This window comes from Perca fluviatilis, chromosome 11 (genome assembly GCF_010015445.1).
Source record: "Perca fluviatilis chromosome 11, GENO_Pfluv_1.0, whole genome shotgun sequence".
In the NCBI taxonomy this organism is placed as follows: domain Eukaryota; kingdom Metazoa; phylum Chordata; class Actinopteri; order Perciformes; family Percidae; genus Perca; species Perca fluviatilis.
This window is the reverse complement of record NC_053122.1, coordinates 16,078,125-16,103,717: the sequence shown is the minus strand read 5'-3', so window position 1 is coordinate 16,103,717 and position 25,593 is coordinate 16,078,125. Positions and strand designations below refer to the sequence as shown.

At 39.7% G+C, this 25,593-nt stretch overlaps 2 protein-coding genes across 7 annotated transcripts; one reads left to right on the top strand and one right to left on the bottom strand.

Annotated features, from left to right (window-relative positions):
* Positions 1-2: 2 nt before the first annotated feature.
* On the top strand, positions 3-9,710 carry fubp1 (far upstream element (FUSE) binding protein 1). 5 transcript variants are annotated; one of them, XM_039816239.1, is made up of 19 exons: positions 3-152; positions 574-697; positions 1,497-1,532; positions 1,698-1,731; positions 1,817-1,863; positions 1,948-2,019; positions 2,119-2,176; positions 2,306-2,468; positions 2,561-2,659; positions 2,849-2,968; positions 3,062-3,164; positions 3,411-3,656; positions 3,858-4,018; positions 4,110-4,252; positions 4,363-4,439; positions 4,646-4,771; positions 5,068-5,142; positions 5,623-5,684; positions 6,237-9,710. In XM_039816239.1, the coding sequence occupies exons 1-19, from the start codon at positions 60-62 to the stop codon at positions 6,402-6,404; spliced, it is 2,007 nt and encodes a 668-aa protein (XP_039672173.1). In that variant the 5' UTR covers positions 3-59; the 3' UTR covers positions 6,405-9,710. The 5 variants fall into 5 exon arrangements, with proteins under 5 accessions (XP_039672173.1, XP_039672171.1, XP_039672170.1 ...); XM_039816237.1 differs by lacking the exon at positions 6,237-9,710 and having other exon boundaries at positions 574-664; positions 5,623-5,732; XM_039816236.1 differs by lacking the exon at positions 6,237-9,710 and having other exon boundaries at positions 1,948-1,998; positions 5,623-5,732.
* A 69-nt stretch (positions 9,711-9,779) lies between these two features.
* On the bottom strand, positions 9,780-25,231 carry miga1 (mitoguardin 1). 2 transcript variants are annotated; one of them, XM_039816241.1, is made up of 16 exons: positions 25,118-25,231; positions 23,518-23,674; positions 22,022-22,193; positions 21,394-21,512; positions 20,777-20,906; positions 20,437-20,573; positions 19,032-19,152; positions 18,855-18,955; positions 15,244-15,353; positions 15,040-15,112; positions 14,602-14,688; positions 14,413-14,511; positions 14,136-14,270; positions 13,699-13,752; positions 13,312-13,428; positions 9,780-11,382 (listed from the first exon to the last, which is right to left on the bottom strand). In XM_039816241.1, the coding sequence occupies exons 2-16, from the start codon at positions 23,614-23,616 to the stop codon at positions 11,164-11,166; spliced, it is 1,773 nt and encodes a 590-aa protein (XP_039672175.1). In that variant the 5' UTR covers positions 23,617-23,674; positions 25,118-25,231; the 3' UTR covers positions 9,780-11,163. The 2 variants fall into 2 exon arrangements, with proteins under 2 accessions (XP_039672175.1, XP_039672176.1); XM_039816242.1 differs by lacking the exon at positions 25,118-25,231 and adding an exon at positions 23,954-25,092.
* Positions 25,232-25,593: the final 362 nt, after the last annotated feature.

Below are 25,593 nucleotides of genomic sequence, written 5' to 3'. Positions count from 1 at the left end.
GACATCCCGTGAATGTAACCGGCCATCTTGTCGCGCCGAAGAGGAGAAGAGCAGTGGATATGGCTGACTACAGCAGCGTGGCTCCCCCTTCCTCTAACGCCGGTGGTGGAATGAACGACGCTTTTAAAGACGCTCTACAGCGAGCACGACAGGTAAGAAGACCACTATATTAAGTAGTGTAAAAAAATAACGTCGAATTCGGGAGCAAATAAGCGAGTTTTGCTGCTTTTTCTGCCATTACATACGGCCGCACGGTGAGCAATGCTAAGCTAACGATGACTAACGTTACGACACACGGCGAAGGCGACTACAGATGTAAAATAGAAGCAATCATAGCCGAATGTACACATTAAATCGAACAATTATAATCAGTTACTGGAACCCAAGCTTTCTGTGGTTTAATAATATTAATTGATTCACGTTAGTTTAAGTGGAAGTTTTCGCTTTCCTTTGTTGGTTGAGACTTCCGGACAGAAGTGTAGGCCGCAGCCAACGTGTCTGTCCAAACGCGTCAAACACGAACAGCGGGAAATCCTATAAAATTGTTTTCTTTTTATTTATTTTGTTTTTAAGATTGCAGCGAAGATCGGTGGTGATGGAGTTGCGGCACCCCCAACAAACGAGTTTGGCTACGGCGGCCAGAAAAGGCCCCTGGAGGACGCTGGTGGGTATTTTCCCATGCCTAACCTGAATATCGGTCAGTGGCTCAAATCGATTCAATGCAAGTCTTGATAGTTAATGCATTGCCTGTGTTTTTTTTAAACTTCTAAATTGCATTGCCTAGAAATGTTGTTAGCTCAACTAAATCTACAGTGATATTTGTTTTAATATCAGTGTGCCTTGTCTAACATTCTGTTTATTACTACTAACCGTATGAACATAGTTTATTTTCATATTAATGTTTTCAATTTTAGCCAATGCAGTATGTTAGTTATTGCATGTGTTAAGAGTTGGATATTTTCACTGTGTCCTCAATTGTTTCAAATCAGTACCTGCCCATGAAATGTATTATTTGGGTAACAAATATGTGATATCATGATTTAATTTAAGAATCTATGGGTGGGAGATGGGGATTTTTTTTTTCCTGAACAGGATGAGTCATTTTTGGTTTTAGTTTTGATAAACAGTCAAGTATAAAGTAAATAATTAAAATCCGCATCATTATGAGTTTCCAGTTTATCAGGTATACCTAGGTAATAGTAATGCAAAAGCAAACACCTTTTGAGCAGTTTCAACCGGTATAACCTTCAGGGAGGTATTGCAGGAATGTTGAATTGGACTGCATTGGTTTATGCTAGGTGCACACAATCTGGCAACTTTAGAGGATATTCCAGTTCTGTATGTTTGGTTTATTTACAGCCTACTGCTGTTAGCCATAACATTACAATTTCATGCAGTGTCAAAGAGCCATTTTCAGATTAAAGAGCACTGTTCATAATGTGATGGTGGGTATAATGATAGATACTTATACTGGTTATTATGTCATGTCGTCACAGACCAACCAGAGACGAAGAAAGTGGCTACAAATGACGGTAAGTGACCTGGTGACGTAGCTGTAGTTGCAGTTAAATATGTGGCTGTAATGTGATGATTCCCAACCTAATTGGTCCAAAAATTAGCATGAATTGGAAATTTGTTGCATGGGTTAAACTTGTGTTTATTTTCCCCCTAATGTACTGTGATGTCTATTTTTGCAGCCTTTTCAGGAATGGGAGGAATGGGTGGTCCAAGGTAGATGCTCGATTTAGATTCAAATATTTTTCACATTTGACCATTTATTAAAAAGCTTGCATTGATTTGTTGTTTTTATTCTCAGGTCAATATCAGAGGAATTCAAGGTTCCAGATGGAATGGTTGGATTCAGTAAGTTTTTGTTCAACAATTAACTTTTTTGTTGATGATGATATTGAATATTTGGATCTAACACACTTCCTTTCCCCCTTCAAGTTATTGGAAGAGGAGGTGAACAAATATCACGTCTGCAGCAAGAGTCTGGATGTAAGATACAGATTGCGCCTGGTATGTTTAGATATCTTGCTGATATTGTGGACCTTAGTAATACTAAGAACGTATAGGTTTGGTAATTGTTGTGATGTTATTGCGTCTCTTGTGTTGTAGACAGTGGAGGAATGCCAGATCGGTCGGTGACATTAACAGGAGGACCAGAATCCATCCAGTAAGTTAACGATATATCCATTTGTAAATTTAATGGTCCCTTTAAGTGAAAATTGTTCGTTTTTATAAATTTTTTTGTTGGACCCTTGTTACGGATTTCAAACTGTATCACGGTAATTTTTCTCCTAAGGGCTGCAAAGCGGCTACTAACAGAGATAGTTGAGAAGGGGCGCCCAGCTCCCGCTTTCAACCACAACGACGGCCCGGGAATGACGGTCCAGGAGATTATGGTCCCTGCCTCTAAAGCCGGACTCGTCATTGGGAAGGGAGGAGAAACTATCAAAAGTCTTCAGGTGAGCTTCCAGCCAGGGTTTTAGACATTTAGTCATTCAAGCAGGGCACATATTTGGCAAAGGCACACTCTGATTTTTCTCTTAACCTGCAGGAAAGAGCGGGAGTGAAGATGGTCATGATCCAAGACGGACCCCAAAACACAGGTGCAGACAAGCCACTCCGCATTTCAGGAGAACCCTTTAAAGTTCAGGTGGGTCCTCGCCTGTGTGAGCATTGCACTTCTAACATAATAAAATTGTACCTTTTTTTTTTTTTTTTTATGAGCTTTCATCCCTTTGAGTAAATCCCTGTCCAGACACTAAATGTTGTTTACGTGCCTTATTTGTTTCCATGGAGAGCAGTCAAGTAGTGCTGTAGTGAGATGTATTTTTATCTTCAGCAAGCCAAAGAGATGGTGATGGAGCTGATCAGAGATCAAGGCTTCAGGGAGCAGAGGGGCGAGTATGGTTCACGAGTTGGAGGAGGGGGAGGTGGTGGAGGAGGAGGAGACAGCTTGGATGTGAGTATTAATGTAGTGAGTAGTAATCAGACTTTTATCAGACGAGGTGTTAAATCTGTTTCTTAACTTTAATTTTATCTTGTCATCGTTTAGGTTCCCGTCCCCCGGTTTGCAGTGGGAATTGTGATCGGCAGAAATGGAGAGATGATCAAGAAAATACAGAATGACACAGGTGTCAGGATTCAGTTTAAACCAGGTAAGTGATTTAAGACTGCGAAACAACAATTTGCCAAAAGCAAAGTCATTTAGACACTTGACAAAATGTGTATGGTCCGTGATGAAAACTCATGCACCACGCTGAGAAACTGATGTATAACCCTAACCCTAAACCTATCTGAGACCTGAACACAAGACATTGGTTCGATGGTAGACCTTTACGTTTACTACCAGCAACATTAATTCTGTCTCGGTGGCCTCTAATCACCCTATTTTCTCCCTCTAGATGATGGCAGCACACCGGACAGGATAGCACAGATTATGGGTCCCCCTGACCAGGCTCAGCATGCAGCAGAAATTATATCCGATCTGCTGAGGAGTGTCCAGGCCGGCGGGCCTCCAGGGCATGGTGGTGGCGGCGGCAGAGGTCGTGGTCGCGGGCAGGGGAACTGGAACATGGGTCCCCCTGGTGGCCTGCAGGAGTTCACCTTCACTGTCCCAACCATGAAGACTGGCCTCATCATTGGAAAAGGCAAGTGGCCCCTTAAAGTATTAAGTTCATATCTGTCTCATATCATATTACAACAGACTTATCATTCTACAAAATATTGGTAAAAGGAGAAACATTTTAAAGGAAACAACAAACAAGTTAACAAACGAGACAGAAGAAGACAGACAAAACTTGTGTAGCAGAACAGAAAATGTGGGGTATTCATGTTTATTAACTCTTTAGGTGGGGAGACAATCAAGGGCATCAGCCAGCAGTCCGGAGCCAGGATCGAGCTGCAAAGGAATCCTCCACCCAATGCTGATCCCAACATCAAAATGTTCACAGTTCGGGGCTCCCCTCAGCAGATCGACTACGCCAGGCAGCTGGTGGAAGAGAAAATTGGGGTGAGATGCTAAGAGCTTGATTATAATCCCCTTTGGAGACATTTGTCTTTGTAAACGCTTGTTTACTGACCGGGATGTGTTCTCTGTTTAGGGACCAGTCACTCCAATGGGTGGCCCACACGGTCCACATGGAGGTCCAGGCCCACATGGTCCTCCTGGACCACCTGGACCCCCTGGGGCTCCCATGGGTCCATACAACCCTGGACCATACAACCAGGGGCCTCCAGGACCCCAGTAAGTATAGTGGCCTTTTGTTTTTACCTCAAGCTCTGTGTGAACAAGAATATGTAGACACACAGGTGAATGCGTGGAAAGTAAAGGGTTATTTATTTTTATTTCATCAGTGGTCCACCGGCGCCGTACCAGCCTCAGGGATGGGGCAATGGCTACCCACACTGGCAACAAGGACAACCTGATCCAAGTGAGTACCTGCCATTAGTTGACATGCAGACACATTTCATGTTAAACTGAAATTAAAAAGCCATTTGCGATTACCCTCCTTGGTTGATCAGTTAGAAGTCAGTAACTCAGACATATCAGATTATGTAATGGAGATCTGTGACTGTATGTTTTAGAGCGTTTATCTTGGCACATCTTGTTTGGTAACAATGTGTTTTCTTTGTTCAGATAAAGCAGCAGCCGATGCAAACGCAGCAGCGTGGGCAGCCTACTATGCTCAGTACAGCCAGCAGCCGCAGGCTCCCATGACCCCGACAAGTGGAGCTCCTGGCACGACTCAAACCAACGGCCAAGGTGACTGAAGTTTCTCAATTAGCAGTGCCTTTGCTTCTAGTTGAAGCATAAACGGTTGAGACGAGAGTAGAGCAGTGTAGCTTACTTTAGTAGTGTTCTGTGCTCACTTCTTCCTGGTATCACTAACAGGAAACAAGTGTGTTTTGGTTCCAGCTTTTAAATTATCTAACTATCTTTTTTATAGTACCCCAGGGACAGGATAGTTCCACCATCCCTAAGCTGACAGACCCTTCCCAGGCAGGTGGAAAAACTGAGAGAATGATTCACTAATTACAAGTTACCGTTTTTTTTAACAGGTGACCCACAGGCTGCAGGTCAGAGTGGACAGGCAGATTACTCCGAGGCCTGGGAGGAATATTACAAGAAAATGGGTATACGAACGTAGTTTCAGTGTACACCTATTAACACAAGACAGTCTAAACAGCGACTGGGCATTCAATCGGCTTCTTTTTCAGGTCTGGGTATTTGTCAGAACTGCTGGCCTGCTGTGGAGCATCAGTGTGCCTCCACTTGGTTTGACATTTGATGCCCGTGCTTTTTAGACTGCAACACTTTTGACTATCTACAGGACTGAGCTGTCGACACAGAACCACCTTTTTATGAGCTTAGAGTAGCTTATTTTCTAGCCTAGCATAGGGATTTATCAACACTAAATGGCAGTGCTTTGCCATGTGCCATGAATGTGTTATTGCTATTGAATGTGTATAGAGTTAAATGATGCAACATGTTGGATTTGTGGGTCATGGATATAAGCCATGTAGGATCATGTTGTGGGTGATTTTTATTTTTTTATTTTTCGATTTTTATTTATAACTTAGATACATTAACACATTTTTGTCTTCTCTTTTCAGGTCAACAGAGTCAACAACCTCAGGACTACACAAAAGCCTGGGAGGAATATTACAAGAAACAAGGTCTGTACTCCTGTCTTATGTTTTCATATTGAAAACTGTCAGAAGGAATTAATGGGATCCTGAAGTAAGGTTATGGGATAGAAACTTGAATGACAAAAAGTAACTGTGGGATTTTTAGTCTTTCCAGTCTAGCTTCTATACCGCTGGGTTATTTTTCTAATGTTGAAGGGTGGCTGTGCTCCTTTAGTAGCCCTCTGCTGTAGAGTGGCTGCTCTCCCAGCCGCCCAACAGAAAGGCAGAAGGTTTCTGTCCCACCACCCAAAGAAAGCGGTGGTGGGTTCGTTCACCTTCTTATAAAATGTTATCTCAATACTTTGAACTGTTAATGTAATCTGAATTGGTTTGGTTGTAGAAATGAGATTAGTAGCAGTTGAACCTAATATCACGTATGCGAATGTACTGTAGGTCATAGGACTTCTTGCAAGAAAGTCCATTTTCCCTGTAAAGTATGATTAATTTGAAAAGAGAAACTGCTTGGTTGGGGGGGGGGGGGGGGGGTTTTTTTTTTCCCCCCCCCCCCCCTTTTTTTTTCCCCTCCCGGCCCAACGGGCGGCGCGGCCCCCCCCACAACCACCCCGGGGGGGGCGCCCCCCGGCGCGGGGCCCCCCCGGGGGGGGGGGGGGGGGGGTACTACTCGCCAGCAGGCCGCTTACTACGGCACAGCCAACCCTCAGACGATGGGTGCAGCACCACAAGCCCCTCAGGTACACCCCCGATAAGAATCTGCCCGCCACATCCACTGAATACTCAATTATTTTGTGCCCTAATAGCCTTCCTTCCTCAGGTTTTACAGGGCTCCGGTGGCTGCAGCAGTTTACACACTTAACCAAAAAATTTCCTCCCTAAACAGGTTTTAATTTTTTATTTTGGGAAGCTGAGTCCACTGTTTCTGTTGTTAACATGCAATGTATCTTCTATGTATTTCTTCTGCACAGGGCCAGTAATGTGAAGTGGACATAAAGTAAATGCTACATTGTCGAAACAAAATCCTTTGTTTAATGTTTGGATGCAGACGCCTTGATGAAGATCTTAAATTTCCTTGGTTTGAAAGTGTTTCACATAGATGGCAGATTACCCTGCGAACACGTCCTCCTTTTTTTTTTTCATTTTTTTTTTTCATTTTTCTTGTAAATGCTTTGTTTTTAGTGAGGTAATTATACATATGGTCATTCCAGCCCTGTATCTACATTAAATGTGGTTAGAACTCATGTTTATTAAACTGTAGACATTACCATGTAAATCATCTCAGTTTTAAAATGCTATTGCCTGTTGTGTTTTTGCAATAAAACAAACTGAAACCTCCTTTGTTGGTAAGTTGGGGTGGTTTTAAACCAAAAGGGTTAAGAGGAATATCTGTATGTTTTTATTTTACGGGGGGGGGGGGGTTGAAACGCAGGCCATGTTCAATTGTCCAAAATGGTTGACTCAAAAGTTGTGCTGTCCTGTCTCTCTCCAACTGTCTATAAGGCTCTTAGATACATTATGTGCGTGCAATGATCCTGAGTGGTTCAGACCAACAAACGTCCTTGTTGATAGACCTTTTTTTACACGTGTGTTTCCTGACTTTGCTCTGACTTTAGCAGTAGACGGATGTTTGTCATAAGAAAGTCGACAGGTATCTATCATGCATTAACTGCGTTGCTGTGGCACTCCTTTTTTTTTTTTTTAAAATTTTTGCCTGGTTTGCTGACATTGTTGAGGTAGTATGCTCTGTATTTTGCCTTGATATAGACACTTCCTCCTCCACAGGAAAGTTTAGTAAAGCGGTAAGCAAGTGTTCTTCCTTAACATGTTCCTCCGAAAACGTGGTTGCAAGAAATGTTGCATTTTTAGTGTTATATATTTTGTGGTGTTCTTCTTCCAGGACAGTCAGGTAAATTGCCACTGTATCGAAAATGCTTTGAAACGTTTGTCTTGCCCATTTCAAATTGCGAACTAACTCACATGTATAAATTTGTTTTTTTTAAAAGAATGTTTTTTTAATATAAAAACATTGCAAAATCGCCATTGCTGTCCCCATTCTGTTAGTGTTTATCGAATATAAGAACATAGATGTTGTAGGGTCGGGGGTGGCTAAGCAGTCTTCATCCATCAGTTGAGCCCTCCTATACTGTAAGTACAAAACTGTGACTGACTGAGAGAAACGCCTTATTTGATGCTTTACAAACTGCCAAAGATGTAGTATTTTTTTGTCAAATATTGCCATTTCCCTATGTCTCTGGGTAAGTATGAAATGTTCTGAGGAGAGGAATAGTACTTTAGAATATTGTACCACATATTTCTGAGACTTATTTCCCTTTGTGACTACTACATTCAGACTTTGAATCTTAACAATATGTTGATACTTGTTAGATTGTTAGACTATTTGTGTAGGTAGCATTTCATTGCCAGTTGGATTTCTGAACTGCGTTTGAATGTCAGCACTCTGTTACACTGTTGGTAGGAACTGTTTAAGGATGCCCATGTGGTTTATTTTTTTTGCGTTTTGAATACCTGAACTGCTAAGTGCCATTGTCTAGTTGAGACTGTCATATTTTTAAATGCCATTTATTGCATCATATTGCTTTCAAAAGTCCTACTGCATAACTCCAGTGTAGCATGCTTAGGTTTCTTCTGCTGTTATTACTTTTAATGTCCTATATGAGCATGTGGAATGCTAGTAGTGGAAGTGCTTCTGAATAGCCCAGTATTATGACCTTTTCTGAATGAGCACTGTTGTGAAAGGCTGTTAATTTTAAGCATTGTTCACTGATGGCAAACAGTGCAATATATCTGATCTTTGCAGTGTCGTCCCAGACCTTGCACCTTAGGTTCTGCTGCAATAACACAGGTAAGCGAAACCTAAGGAAACCAGTGTTTTTGTCCAGTGACATGACCAATTTACATGCAAAGAAATGCTTACCTGTGTCTTTAACATGCCTCAATGCATTTTATGCTTAGTCGTAAAGAAATGTCCAGGATATATCTAAGTATGAACAGCCCTTTGAGATCTGCTTTCATGAATGAACTGCATGACATGAGCTGTATGACTTGTTACATGAAGTTTGACTTTTCAAAAAGTGACTTTACCCAGAAAAAGTAGTTGCATAGGCTCACTAAGGAAATGTCATTGTCGTATGTGCTTAATATTTGATGATAGCCTTATCTTTGCATCCTGGTAAGTCTGATGGCGACTGTGTATCGATGCTTTAGACAACTTTGATACTGGTATATCAAAACTGCATGCCATTACAACCTGTTGCCAGAAGTTAGCAATGTGCTCAACCGCTAGATCAAGAAACGGTGAAATACATATATAATTTTTTTTTTCTGTCGTGGTGTGAATCTGCCCTCAAGTGCAGTGCAAATCTACTATTGAAACTTCACTTCTCGCTCACAGTGTTGGAGGACGCTGCAAGCTTAGGTCATAGAATCAGGCCCTGTCGTAGTTTGTCCCCAAAAGGAGGAATCCTTTGAGTCAATCCCCACTGCTGAACGTAGACCGTTCAAGAGCTCCAGTGATAAGGTAAAACAGCAACGCAATGAAATTTAAATTCTGTGATTGCAAAGTGTTGGTCAGATACATGTTTTTCAGCTCGGATCGACTGTTTTTATAACCATGATGCCATAGTGTATTTAGAGTTGTCTGATGGTTTATTTTTGTCGCTTGAATGCATTCATTAGTAACCTTTAGTCAGTAGGAATGTGCTTTAGAAAGTTGGATGAGGACAGGAAGTGATGTACTTTAAATGACTTGCACAGTTTTATTGGCAGTAAAATTTGGGGGTTATTTTTTTTAAATCACTTTTCTCTGTAGTTAAAGGGTCACTGTTTCTGTTCATCTGTACATGTGAGATGCTCAGTGTTTCAACACAGAGTTCGTGGGGGTGTAGAAGACAAAACAAGGAGCATGCATTAGAGGTAAAAAAAAAAAATAAAAAAAGTTTCATGTGTTGTGTATATTATCAAATATATTGTTTTTTTGAATTAACTGTTCTGACTTTTGAAATGTTGACATGTTCATTAATAAAGTTGTAACAAATTAACTGGACACATTCACTTGTTTTACTGTACATTTATAGATTAAAAATGGAAAGTTGAAGAATCAAAACAAACACATTCTCATCAGTCTTTATTTACTTAATTTATGCACAAATGAGGTGAACCCACAAGTGTAAAATGTTTTTCCCTGGGTTGAAAATCAGTTCCATCTTTTTACAGTCTCTGAGAACAACTCACGGTCAATGTACATTGAAACTTGTTACATGGTTCCTACTGGCTCTTAAAAGATCTTTTATAATGAAATTACAATTAAAGAAATGGGGAGGAACTCCTGTTCAAAGAATATTAGTGAATGAGGCTTTAGCAGTCTTGACTTTATGCAAATTAAATTAGTTTTTTAATGTGCTTCTGTCACCACTGTTAGGCATGGAAACTAGGTCTGCAACCAACAACTTTCATAATTTCATGTATCAAGCATTTTTTAAATATTAACACAGGTACATTCCTGCAGTAACGGCTGCTCAAAGCTTTCACGTTGTGCGTGGTCTGTACATGGCAGTGACTGAGCACAGCAAATGATAATATATTGTAACTTTAAGACTGACATTCAGTGTTGAAGACGAGGCTTAAATATGTGCATTAATAGTAAGGCTTCTTGCGGGTTAGCCCGTCTTGAGCTGCAGGATTATGTACTAGTGCTGTATATTTTTATTTCCTATAGTTGACTGTATGATGGGTTTAAGGGCCTTGTAGGCTTCGTGAGATAAGCTTCATATAAATATTGCACAAAGGTTTGAGTTCTGGTGCCTAGTATCTAACGTAAGGAGACCCTTGTTCAGCGATGTCCCTGCGCATCACGTGCTTGTAACAAAAACAAAGTACATTTAATAGTTTTGCATCGCTGATATGGAAATACATCTAAATCTGATAGTTTATTATTCAACATTGGTATTCATACTACTGTATGTTTGAAGCTTATCACAAATGCATTGATAAATACAGGCACAACTATAACTTCTAAAATATAAATCCTGCATCATTTAACTGTATAGTAAAATAAATACTGTAAAATACCCTTTTTCTTTAGACTAATTGCTCTCAACAGCAAATGCCTTCATTTTACACAGCGGAATATCTACTGCAAGATGACGCAAAATGTCTCGCAGCAAGTTTAAATTACAAATATTGCTGATATTTTAAATCGAACGTGCACTGCTATGGCACAGCGAAAAGGGAGGAGGGGAGGAGAGGCCACACTAATGATTTAAGTGTGAAGGCAAGACAGTTCATCCTGGGATACAGAGCAATGAGAGCACAAAGCATGATGGGAGATGTGCATGTCAGACCTCTGTCAAAGTGTTTTACATTGAAGTTCATGATGGGTGGAAAATAAAGCCATGTCCAACAGTTGCTGTGAACTCACCCTAGTGAAAATGCAGAGAGTTCCATGTGTGAGTATTGATGACCCAGGACGGATGGACAGAAGCTCCCCGTCTCTCACTGCACTTGTGCCTCCAGCAGGGCGCTGGGCACCAGCTGCACCTGCGGGGAACTGCAGCCGTTGACGTGCCGCAGGGAGTCGGCTCCCAGGTAGGCAACCAACAGTTCAGAGCGCCGGTGCAGCAGGTGGAGCATGTCCTCTGCTAGACTCTCCACAGAAGAGTAACGCACTTTGTCCAGGTCAAAAATGTCCTTTAGGAAGTACAGCACCTGATCCTGAAGGAAAAGCAAGAACACTTTCAGGACATGTGCTTAAGGAACACTGAGGAAGCTGAGGCATTTACTTTACATAAGACACAGTTCTCCAGAATTTCATTTTTCTTATTTTCTTTTAGAGCACATATTTGGTTTGGATATTTGGCACACTCATTCTAATAAACAAAAATAAAAAAATCAGGGTGGTGAACAGTAGGCAGCCTGTTTCAGCAGCTCTCTTGCTACTATTTATTGTATTTGCCTGTATTATTATTATTCTTCCTAAGAAATATATGTTTCCATGCACGAAAACTCAAACTTTGCACATAAATCCAGTCCTATGCTAAACTTAATCAGTGCGATTTGTGTGCTAATTGTCCTGATGGTGGCGCTACAAAAGCCATCTAAAATTCTAAACTTTAAAAATGCATAACAAATAAGCCGTACATGCTAGAAGGTCACAACTTATGCCAAACTGTAGCCCCAATAGAGCAGAAACTATGCTCTGCTGTTACCTTGTAGCAATTTTGAAGTCCATCCCTCTACTTTTTGCAAAAACTGCAGAACTTCTTAAACCTAACTCCTCCCACATTTGTTTCAATTGACACCAAATTTGGACAACTTCATCTTCAGACTGTCCTCCACAAATATTTGATTTATCAAAAAAATGTTGCCCAAAGTGCATTAAAATATTTAACTGCATACAGTAGTGTAAACAAATACTGCAATTTCTTCCAAACTACATCTTTGATGTTCATGGAAAAAAAATCACATTTGAAGATCTGGTGAGCAAAATTTCTGAATTTTATCTCAAAAAGTTTTTTAAATTGTTTCCCCATCTACGCATTGCAGTCAATGCAAAAATAAAGCATCTTTAAACATCAGTTTGGCATTTATTGATCTTTTTGAAAATAAATAACCAAGTACACAAATTCACAGAATTTTCTAATAAAAAATATATTTTTTACAGCAGCTTTAAATTCTGCATTTTCACAGAAGCCTGCTCCTTGTGTACTAGGCGTTCACCCAGATAAAAGCTCCCTGAGATCAGAACCCTGCCTACGGTCGCGATGGTTCCGAGTTTGAGCCCATGGTGTTGCAAGATGATCATATCAGGCATTGTGCGGTGGACAGCCGCCCTGCATATTTTAAATGTGTGTCTGCATTAACACACCGGATTCTGATTAACAATCAGTCCAGTTGCATGTTAGGAAAATCATGTAATCGAGTCAGCCCAGGCTGACTCACATAAAATATACCCCAAATAGCTAGAGGAATCATCACCTGGACAATAGCTCACTGTGATCAGCATTTGCCTTTGGACCTCAAGGTGGCAAGTTCAAAACAATGGTCACAATTTCACATCTTATACATAATCAACCGTTGTGCTTCGGACACTTTCCCTGCGAGTTTAAAATGCTCAGCACTGACCATCACTGTTTTTTTCACGAGCAGTTTACTAATCAAATCCCACCATTGTCACTTTTACCTTGTAATTTTACAAGTACAGTATTTCAGTTTTATATTCCTCATTGATTTTTTTTTTTACTTTCTCTGTTTATCTGTACTTATTTATGTCCTTGTGCTGCTGCAACAACATGTTGAAAATTGTACTTGCAATGAAAAATCACTAAAAACGTTTAAAAAATAATAATAGTAATGAATAAATTAAGTAAGGAGTTGGTGAACTGAAAAAACTAATAATAATAATGTTTTGTAAATCTGTTTTCCAATTCAATCAAAATCTATTTAATAATCTGACTACCTTTTCAATGAAAGCCTCCAAAAACTGAAATCAGTGTTTCCCTATTTGGATACAAGGGTACCTAGGAGGTATGAAAGAGGAAGCTTGCTTAGGTGGATACATGAGCTGTGACACCAACAGAAGTAAAGATCCTGTTTGGAAGAGGGTACTACTGGCAGCTGTTATTTTCTGGTGCTGAGACGGACCTTGAAGAAGCAGCAGAAGTCATGCAGGGAGCTCTTGGGCCCCAGGAAGCCCCAGGCCAGGACGGGGCTGATCTGTTCACACACAGCGTAGAAATGTGCGATGAAGCCGTCCGACACCTGAGACAAAGAGAAGAGGTTGATGGGAAGTGATGGGATTTTGGAACTGTCTTACAATCACAACTGATAAGGCATAGTAGTTATGTAGTTGTCGGTGTAATGAATAAAATGTAGGAATTGTAGTCAACTAGCCAACTAGTGTTTCCAGCTGTAATAATTGTGCGTGAGATAAAAGATGTAATTTAGGAGGTAAAGCGGTGAGACTGATATCTAAAGTGTGTCCGGTTACAGTTCATCCAAAATAGTTTGAACATTTTGTTGGACTTGTACCTTCATGTGCTGTCTCTTCTGCTTCATCACTGACCAACAGCTTGATGCCACCGCCTGTCAAATACATGCAGATAAATCCTCTATGAAAAGCTCAAATACCCAAAAATGAAATGCACCAACTTAGATACAAGCATGATACAGGAAACTACAAAGTATCTCAGAAAAATGTGCCAACACACGTGCAGTGTTAACCTCTATGTTTGTCATTTTCAACAGACATCTACAATATGTATGCTGTATATTGCACTTACAAAATCAACAGTATTGTTCTGTAAAATATCTACTTCTGTTTACAATTTAGTTTTCAGAATTACAAGTTATTGAAGTATAAGCATTTAAGTAGTATTTATTATAAAGAATGTCCATGTCTGATCCCCCTCTGCACCAGCTGCCAGTGATCCACTGAGTACGAAGAAGTATTTGATGCGTTCGCTCACCGTCTCCTTGAAGGAGCTGTTGAGCCAGCGGTTGTTGATCACGTTCTGGATGGAGATCGGTGGATTTTCCAGGTCCTCGAATGAGTCCATCAGGATGAAGTCCAGCACTATATCATAGAAGTTCAAGTGCTTCACCTGGCAAGGGTGAGAATAAAATGTTATACTTAAAATAAAATGAAGAAGAAGAAGAAGAGAGGCTGTCCACTCCTGTTGGTAGCATTTTGTGATCCAACAGCAGGAGTCAGACATGATGTTGTAGAGACAGCAGCACTCGTACCCCTCGTGTGGCCAGCTCCACCTCTGTGTTTTCCCAGTGCTCCGTGTGCTCCAGGAAGGAGATCATCTCCTCAAACAGTTCCTCGAATCTCTTTGGGCTCTGGAAACCAAACGATAACATTTAGGAGGGGGAAGCACTTCATTGAAGCTGTATCATCTTATTGTTCACTAGTTGTGGCTTCAGACTTACCTTCTGTCCTTTAATGATAATGGAAGACAGTATTTTCTTTCCTGTGTCGGCCAGAAACATCCGGGTCGTTCTATCGCACAAAATGAGCTGGAGAACAAACGCATTTTACTTAAACATATTATTCTTTTTATTCATATTCTACACAGTGGTTTTAAATTGTCCCCACTAGTGCAATCTTCTGTGACGTTAACATGTATTTTCTTAAGTAAGATACACACGCAAAATACAGTGAATTTAGGATTGAATTCCTACCTGGTGGATTTTTATAATCATTTACATATGAATATGAATTGTTTTTATACTATACACCAATACAAAACTGCTGCTATCTTCCTGTAACAACATTTACAATATTTTATGGTGTATTCAATCCAATTATTAGATGAGTTCCCCTCTATGTTATCATGATGTATTTTAATTCATAAGGGTATACTGTACCTGACATGCTTGACGCACACAGTGCAACTTGGCCAGGAAATCAATGTCCCCAAAACACTCCAGCATCTCAGTCCTGATCATGAAAATTCAAGAAAAAGACCAGATTCAAATGAGGGCAGACAAAGCAATGAACTCCACACAACATGTTCCAGGAATGTAGATTATCTGTGTTCCATGTGCGTCATGCTAAATCAGTTTAATTACCGCAGCACCCTGCAGGAGATCTTGCCATCTTCGGCCATCTGCAGCGCCTCCTCGTAGAAAAGGTGATGACCCAGAGCGACGACGCTCCTCAGCTCTCGGTGCTCTGACAGCTGATACACAGACGGACAGCAGAGGTGGAAAGATGATTAGGGACTAAATAAACATTTCAATCCCATTCCAAAGGTCATGCTTCTCATTCATAATACAGTAGGTGCTTCCCTACTGTGATTCTTAAACATCCACCCAAAAACAGAAAGCTATTGGATTCTGACACCAAAACCATTGAAGAGGTACGCGCATCCAAAAAAAAACTAACAGATGCTCTTCATCAGGAAATATCAAGGCAAAAGTTAGTAGAATCTGCATACCATTTCGTTGCTCCCACAATAATTCTTTATTCACTGTTAATGTATTTTTTCTGACAGCTAAACATGACTGTAATAAGAACATATGCTTATAAATAGGGAGGCACCGATCTGACTTTTTCACTCCCAATACCTATGTTGAATTAATAATACACTGTATACCCTCCACCTTATAACTTCCTTCCACCATGTGGAAGAGACTAAACAGTCCTTCTAGAAAAACAGAGTTTTTTTGTGATTGTTGCGGGCAAAAATCCTTGATTATGCGGCACGTTTTCTTAAAAAATGCGATGGAATATGCGGGATATTTATGCAATTTTATGCGATGAAATTGCAGGAACTTGCAAAAACTGCGGGAACTTGCAAAAAATGCGGTTTGATGAAAAAGAGAAGAAAAAGTCATTCCCCCAACACCCTGCTTTTTTTTAAAACTTAATTTCCTAAAATAGTTTACAGATATTCAGTCATTGCAATAAGTAAAAAAATAAGATACAAAAATATATACAAATAATATAATATTAAAGTAAAAATAAAAGTAATAGTCTAAACAGAGGGAAATAAAAGATACAAAAGAGACAGACTTTTAAAAATCGTTAATAATATAGACAGCAGGAGCACTTAAAGAAATTTCAGATAATATCAGATATTACGATAGCTTTCTTATTGGATACCAACTTAAGAGACTCAAAGTACATGTCAAATTCAACCTCCAACACCTGCTTTTCGATGATGTTCACGTCGCGTAATTACGTCACTTCATAACGTTCCCATGGCAACAGGGGAAAATGGCTGCTCTTGTGTGAAGTAAACGCAACATTTTTTAAACTTTCTGCTAAGATATATGTGACTTTTTGCAACGAAAAAGCGGGATTATGAAATCATGCAAGCACCGCATATTTTGCGCGGCAATTTATGCGGCGAAAGTGCGGCATATTTGAAAAAATGCGGCCCCCGCATGAATATGCGGACTTTGGCTGATTATGCATTGAATTATGCGATCGCATAATCGCGTTTTTCTGGAGGCACTGACTAAAGGCACCAGACCTTCCTAACTAAACATTACTTTCCTAACTAAGACAAAATAACATAGATATAATGTATTGAGGGGAAAAAACTAACAAAACTGGATCGGCCCGTGGATCTGTTAATTTTTCCGATCCCCGATCCAGCTATTTTGTCAATATCGGGACCGATATCCCATCTTAATATCGGATCGGTGCACCCCTACTTATAAAGTTGAATTCTAATCAAGGTAGCTGGGGCTGAACATTGGGGTCAACATGGTCTCAAAGGCTGAACCTCGAGTTTCTTGTCCCTCCTAAATTAAGTACAGTACATTATGTATTATGTACAGGTTGTCCTGGTCCTGTCCCGTCCCTTTCCTTTTACCTTTATTAGTTATTTAATTGTGCCGTATTGAACAATTCCAGACCAGACAGAGATCTCTCCATGTTGTTGCGGTGTGGAGTTATAGTGAAAACAGCTGCAGAGTAACAGCGAGCTGTATGTTGTACACTGAAGAATGTTGAAGGTCTATTTATAAGCATGAGTGACCCCGTTTGACTGCTCAACCTTCACTGACTGGTCTGACTGTAAATGGTAAAACACGTTTGAGGGTGTAAGTACCTTCATTTAAAGCGTCCTTTTTTTGTGTGTGGCCATTTTAGGCCTTTATTTTCATAGGACAGATGAGGGGAGAGAGAGGTAATGACATGCAGCAAAGGGCCGCAGGTCGGAGTCAAACCTCTATATGTGTGCCTGCTCTACCAACTGAGCTAACCCGGCCACAAAATACATTTTAAAGATGAACTTACTTAATTGAAGATTTAGGAAAAGAAAGTTTAGTGTGTGTGTGTGTGTGTGTGTGTGTGTGTGTGTGTGTGTGTGTGTGTGTGTGTATATATATATATATCAGCTATTTACATCAAATTATTTGTGCTGTACATAATAATGCTAATACCCACTCCTGTTAGAGATACACAGCAACTTTAGCTTTCAGCAGGTCTTTACCTGAACATTTCAAGGAATTTAGCTTTAGTAAACAAATCAGTAATTCTTCACGGCCAGTTTATTTTTGGACTTTGTGGGACAAGTGCATCAGTATCCCCCACAGTGTCTTAAGGGGATAAGCTGAGTGCCGGTTAACACCGGGTGGGGAATTTAGAGGAGGATCAAAGCAAACTCCTGCTGTAAACTGGTTGTAGATTTACTGCTTCAGAGTGAGACGGTTTTATTTATTTTGTCCCTGTTGTTTATTTAACAGGGACAATGGACATTGACTGTCCCAGAATTAGCTCAAGAGCTAAACTTCATCAGCTGTCCCTGGGCAAGCAAATCCACAAAGGAGTTATGGCACTGAATGTTATGATTCATACGGGTACAGAGAATAAACATCATAGGCTACATCATGCAAAATTAAAAACACTTTCTTTATTTAGATATATCATTTAGATGTTTGCTGGTTTTAGGTGCTCACCTGTGGGATTACAAATCTTATTTATTACACTACTATTCACTACACTAATATTCTAATTATTATTATTATAGTAATGGTTTGTTGCCCATATTTCATCTGTATCCCAACAAGTGACACCTACATGATTAGTTCTAACTGATCATCCAGATTATTTTTATTAAGATGAGCTCACCAACCTATTAATGATAATGTGTGCTTTGTGCCCCATCGTCAGTTGTAACAACACATTGAATGGTATCGATACATCAATGCAAGGCTCTCATAGTGAATGGGATAATTCACCTCATGTTTTCTTCAAAATATGCATTCATATACATAATAAAGCAGTGAGATAAAGCTGAAAAGATAAGATCTTTTGTTTTATAACCACATCTCTTGAAAAACTACTTTAAATTGGTCAGGCCACAACTTATCGTTTGCTTTTTGGAATCTCAAATACAATACTGTAATAACGTCTATTTGTGAATACTACTATTTCAGTTTATTGTCTCCCCCCCCCCCAACTGTTTGTCAGTTGCATCAAATAACCTGTGCTGTAGTGTTTACTTATCATTAGTTGAGGGTTATGTTTTAGGGTTATTGCTGCCAAAAGTGGACTTTGCTTAGTGGTTGCTTCTCTAAGACTTGAGAGGATGTTCTTTGTAGAAAAAAAATGACGACTGACAAAAAGTGAGTCAAGCATATAAAGAGTTCTTGAAATGTTAGGTAAGAGGACTGATAAAATTCCTTATTTGGTATGTTTAGAAAGCGACGGTGAGTGGTTCTCTCACCTCAGCAGCAGACACAAATGAGTCGGTGGAGGCGATGCTCATACTGTCTCTCAGATATGCGTCGTCCAGCTCCTCTCTGGCCAAAATGTCTGCCATTTTATCTGTGATGGAGAATAATCATTGTAATGTGTTGCGCATTGATCATGGAAATGACATAATATTGTATGAGTGACTCACCCTGGCTGTTGTGAGACGAGGGCTCTGACAGGCACAACACTCCCTCAAACTCCTCCTGGAGGCTGTAAGCCCTCTGCAACAGAGACTTCAGCCTGTGGATGAACTCGGTGCTGATGACGTCCTGAACACAAAAATAATATATTAATAATAATAATTAAAGTTAAACTAGGGGCAGGACTTTATGAGCATTATGCTTCTGTCTGCTCCTTGTCAAACTCAGCCTTTCTGTGTTCTTTGAGAGAATCAGATTGATTTGGATATGATTTTTTTTTTTTATATTTGTGTTTTATTTTATTGTTATAATTTTTTTCTCTTTTGAAGTGGGTTGATTGTTCGAGATAAAAAATAAATAAAATAAAAATAACTAGGGCTATAATAGAGTACCCAGTTTTACTTAATAATTACATAAAATGTGATTTGAAAAACAGGCCAGGCAAACTTAAATCGTGGGCAGGCACCTGGTTAATGTAGATTGTTAGTTTGAAAAGTGCCAGAGGTAAAATAAAGAAAGTTCACTCCAAAGATCTCTTTCAGATTTTTCTTGAGGATTCCCCTGGGACCACAATTTTATCAGGCTTTCTAAAAAGGCACAACTGGGGGCCTCCTGAAAAGAGTTTTTTGCCAGCGCCAAAATGTTTTTGACTTCCAGCCGCCATACTTTACACATGTGGCTGGCACTGATAGGCCAGTTGGCTTGTGCTGTCCCACAGAGAGCAGGGGATCTCAGTTTTACAGTTCAGGGTCTGGCTGTTCCGGACTCTCCGCTGACCTTGCTACCCAGGGGTCCGGCAGCGTCTGATATAGTGGCATCAGTATAAAATTGAGACAGTTTCATAACCGGTTAAAAACTCCTTGTAGTCGCGTTAAATAGTAGCCCACTTCCGTGTTTTGGTACAGTTGGTTTTCAAACCTGATGTGAACCATACCGGAGTACGCATGAAATTTAGTCGAGAGCACCTTTTCAAGTGGACTTGGGCACGGATCGACCAAGCGTTCCAGGGTAGGGTACACAACGAACTGGACTTTGGGGTCAAGTGTACTTGGATCCGGGCCCAGGTCCCTGATGTGAAACCCCTTTTACTGCATTATATTCCATTATATTTTTAGATTTTGAATTGTCACCTGCCTCCTGAATTTTGTGTTTTCCTTCACATAAATGTGATAGATGTTTCTACCATAAATTGGTGCATAAAAATGTATCAGAACACAGGAAATGAAGAAAGCAAAAAAAGCAAAACGCAAACATCTTAAAAGCATTGTGTGGCCAACTCCTTCACTTTTATCTCTTATTAAGTGTGGCACTAAATTAAATGTGTTATATTGGTGGTAATTGTGGTGTGGTTAATCTTCCTCACTGAAAAGGAATTTCTATCTTTAAATGAGCAGTGTTTTTCTGTATGTTCACCTCCATGCTCTGCTCAGCGATGGCGTCTCCAGCTCCCGTTTTGACGGACGCACAGCTGGCCTCATCCTCGCCCTGCCTGCTCCTGAACGTTAACGCTTCCTCCCACCGCCGTAGAGCCTCCTCGAATAAATCCATACCTGCAAACACACACAAACTGAGTCTCCTAAAACAATTAACAGCTCAAAAGCTTTATCTCAACTCGAAACAAGGCAACCCACCCAAAACGGATTAATCCAAGAAATTACAGATGAATACTTCCATTATTTCAGCTCATTTATTGGGTGGTCCGTTCTCCTTAAAAAACACAGTGAGGTGACGTATTGTGTGTAAGGTTCTTTACCCATGAGGTACAGGTTTTCAGGTGTGGTGACAGGTAAGTTGACCACACTGCAGTTATCAGCTTCCCCCGCTCTGTCCCAGATGGATTCATTTGCGCAGGTGTTACTGTTTGACGAGTTCATGCTTTGTACCTGCAAAGACACAACGGAAAAACAACCCTACCGACTCAGCATTTCAGATGTGTTTTTACTAGTGTATAGACAGAGTTCTACACCATGTCTGTGTCTGTGCAATTTGGTGTGCTCATGAGTATAGAAAAGCATATACTAAATAGTAAAATGCTATTCGGCCACCTGGTTAAATCATTCAGAGGGAGTTCTCTTATCAAGTGGAAATATTGGAAAACCTGACACAACAAAGTCACTATCACTGGTTTGTGTGTATGAACCAAAACAGGTACTGTACCAGGTTCAAAACAAAAAACAAAGTTATGTCTCCTTCCTGGTTTGGACAGAGGATAGCCATCAGTAGGAGTGATAGCAGCCATTTTTAAACATATAGTATTCTACTTTTTTTTCATTTCTTGAAAATCATCCCTCATTATTGCATTATGTTTCTGTGTTTTACAAATAACAACATAATAATCTTTAGTACATTAAAGCGATTTCTTTGTCTTACAGAGGCCAGGCTTAGCAGAGACCCCGACAGTTTCCTGTAGTCTCCTGCGTTGAGAAGCAGACCAGAGGAGTAGCCATTCTTGGAGTTGAGGGAGAGAGTGTTGTTTTGACTGGTTTTATCTGGGTAGATAAAAGATGAGAGTTCAGAGATAATGTTTAAGAGAAAGACCAGAATACACAGTGACCACGCGACATGAGCATGGAGCAGGATTACACAATGGATAAACCATGTTTGCCAATTTGATAACAGATTGAAAACGGCCATTTTCTGTTTTAATCATTTCCATCCTTTTTTAATAATTTACTTTCTGGCTCACCTGCTGCTATGAGCTGGCTTGTAAAAACTGTTTCCAGACTCTTACACATTAGCACTGATGTTCACATATGCAGAAACAGAGATAGCTTTGCAAATATACTTTAAACCTGTATGAACTTTGTCCATATAGGAAGTTGTCAAAAGTTTAATAAAAAAAAAAAATTCTTTTTGCCCTGGCCAACTGCTCATTTGACCCTATTTAATTCTTTTCTGTTAATTTCTCTGTAGGACTCTAATCAGTGGTAAATCTTCCTAAATCAGATTAAGGGCGCATTCACAGGCCAGTGAGCTGCTGGTTGAGAGGAAGATTTACCATTCTCTGCTGGGGCCGAGGTCAAAAACTCAAAGCCAGCCTGCTCCCACTGAGGTGAGTGAGCCTTCTTTCTGCCCTTCCTCCTCTGGAAGCGGCGAGCGAGGTAGAGGAGCGAGACGGCCCCAAAGGCAGTGGCTGCCACCAGCTTCTTGGTGCCTGTGCTGACACTCACCTGGAGGAAAGGTAGAGGGAGGAAGTTAAAGTTAAATGTGTATTCATCTTAAAAAAAAAAAAAAGCCAGAGCAGAAGATTGGTTTCTTTTCTATTTGTTTAGTCAAAAATTAAAATGTGACCAAACTAAAGCTCTTGATTCTCTTTAGCTTCACTGTTGGAGTTGGAAAATTCTTAAATCCAAACTCAAAACCCCCCAAAATCATGTAAAACAGACTGGGGAAGAAGACAATGCTGCCATTAGAGATGGGTATCAAATCTCAATACCAACCAACACATGTCTATAGCAAGAGTATTACAGCACAGCTGCTTTGTATAAAGAATCAAAGACTGATTCAAGTTTATTTTGTTAAATATATATTTAACAAAATCAGATTTTTTTTTTAAAATGTTTTTAAAATGCAGAAATTTGCTAACTTAAGACAACAGATGCAGACTGAGGCAAAGTAGCTATACTTAAAAAAAATATTAATATAGCAGCATATATAAAGAACATGAGGAAATGCATCAAACACAAATGTCCTGTCTGATGAGAGTTCATCTGAGGATGCATAACTCCACTTATGACATAACATGCAGCGCTGAGAATCAACCACTAGCCTGTCATCTAGATTTAAAAAATTATTTTCAGATTGCGTGCATACCCCCGTCTGTCTATAGACAGAAACACTGAACGACACCGCTGCTGCACACTCCCAACAACTGAAGATTACATAAACACGGAGTTTGGAGTGGAGCTGCACGATATGACCTAAAATCGACATCACGATTAATTGCACATTTTACATCGATAACGATAAATGAACGAGAATTACATTTTTTTGTGATACGTTGTTTTTTTTGTCCTCATAGTTCATTGGCAACGTAAATAGGCTCAAACATTGAAGGTGAGATATTTTTTCTAATTCAAAAGTACTTATTTTTGTTATTTTAAAATAATTGAAGGAAACACACAAAGTGGGAACTATTATGGCTATTTATTGAAAATGTCTAAAATTGAAATGAAAGCACACATTGCTTGAAATGCAAATGTCTACAAGGACATCTTCTCAAAATATTACAGTATTAATAGCTAGTAAAAAAAGCTATAACCACATACTTTGGTCCAACTATTAGTTTAGGCCAATAGTAAGACTAAGGAAATCAATAGAAACATGAAAAAAGATTTTTTTTGCTTGCAATACAGTTAAGAAAGGGACAAACAACCTGAATGTGCACTCATACCCTCAATAACCTTGCCTCTCATGACTCAGATAAAGAAAACAGAGAACTCCCAATAACATGGCAGTTGACAAACTCCCACCACTTTCAAACCCCCCCCTCACCTGTGCCAGAGAGCAGTACATGGACAGCGATAGGTCGACCATGCGCAGGGCAGCCGCCTTGACGGACAGCTGGGAGCTTCTGAGGGTCTCATGTGTCATTGTGGCGATCTATCCATGACTTGGCAACTCTCTTATCCTCATCACCATTCTGCTGGAGCTGAGGGAGATGGCATGCATGCAAGGATTAAACCTTGGAGGCTCAGGAGGGGATATAATGACGTTATTACATAAAGCCTCTCATACAGTACATGCAAGTAGCAATGCTTGCCTAACCTGAGTAAGAGTGCTTATCAACCTCTGATGTGTGTTAAAATATTATTTATTATTACTTGCATGAAAACTATCATGAAAGAACTGACAGACTGTCTAGATGTATGAGACATTCGCTGATCTACAGGACTATAAGCACACCCACCAAAGGTATTTCAAACCTTACCTTACATTATCCACATGCCTGAACAAAGTGGCTGTCGGCGTACATAAGACAATTAGAGGCTTTATCTTTCTGCAAGCATAGCATTGCTTTGTCTGAACAAAGTCTCTTACTATTGGACCACATCTTCTAAGCCGCTGAATATCCACCCGACAAGAAAACATGCAACATCCAATTAAATTGCGCAAGAGCCTCATGACTGGCTCATCCCACGGGTGATTATCCAATTTGAGTCTTACTTTGAAAAAATGTTGATTATTTGTCTCAAACATTTAAAATTGCTCATAATGTAATGTTATGTTTTTTGTGTCTCTTCAAATGCTGATTGATATCCAGTTTGCATTTTGTTAACATTAATGACCTTATCACATCTCAAGGGACAGTTTGCATGGGACTTTGTAAAAGCACAGAGTACCTAAAAATATAGATATGCTAGACCACAGACAAGTAAACAATGAGAATACTGAAGAGACAGGGATCGGTCCTGTGTGCATTAAACCACCAGCAATCCAGTAAATCAAGATTCAAACTACTTTTGCAGTAACTTAATAATTCTTGAGACATTAACAAGCAAGCAAACTAATGGTACACCACTTTACATGCATTTCCTTTATTCTATTTTGGGGGGAAATGACCACTGTATTTCTTGTCTATTATTTTTGTTAGTCAACTTGTAGGTTATGTTATTGTATTTTAAATTAATGTTACTCCATTCTATTTTGACTGATTTTAATTTCCTTTTCAGTGTGCTTTAAATCTTGCTCTAATACTTTTCTTGGCCCTATGTGAAGCACTGTGAATTGCCTCTGTTCTAATCAATGTTCAAATAAACTTACCATATCTTGATACTGATATGTCTGAAATATCCAAAGTTATTATAGCTTTTATTCATTAGCACAACACCAAAAACATCTACCAATAAATTAGCAATTTCTGTCTAGGTTCAAATATAGTGATACTGATAGTATATCAGATTAATCATATTAGCATATTTGAGAATGATAGCACTTAACTGTTATTGGCCTGGCTAAGCAGCTAATGCTATCTAACAAGGCTAGCAGCGTTACCTAAATCTGTTAAACCGGCTAACAGCTAGTTTAACAAAACAGCTCGTCAATGTGGGTGATTATTTTCTAACTGAATTTGAGAAAATGAAAGTGAATTCACCGGTACATGTTGAGGTTTCCTCCACAGACTCTAGCTACTCCTCCTCCGGCTGACCTTAGCTGCTGCCGAGTGAAGGACTCAGCTGCAGTACGCGCCCATCTAGCGTGACTTTCAAAATAAAAGCATTGCTCGCTGTTATCTTTGTGGAGTTTCAGCGTCCCCTCTCGACTTTCTAAAGTATTACAAATATGTTAGTTTTTGATGGGGGCTTTCATTACATGAATATTAACATGCATAAATTCCAAGAGCCTCGATTTACATTTTGTCCCTTTTATTACTTCCATAAATACGGAGGCCAATTTCCACTAGGAGAAAAAGAAGAACTGTTAGAATTGATAAAAAAAAATTATAGGTGAGTGAAAAGTAGGTTATACGTATTAGTCAAAATGTTTACAATTTTTTTTAATTAAAATTACGAAATACAAAATCAAACTTATGAGGGGGATGTCCCAGTCATTGCCTTTTACTAATTAATT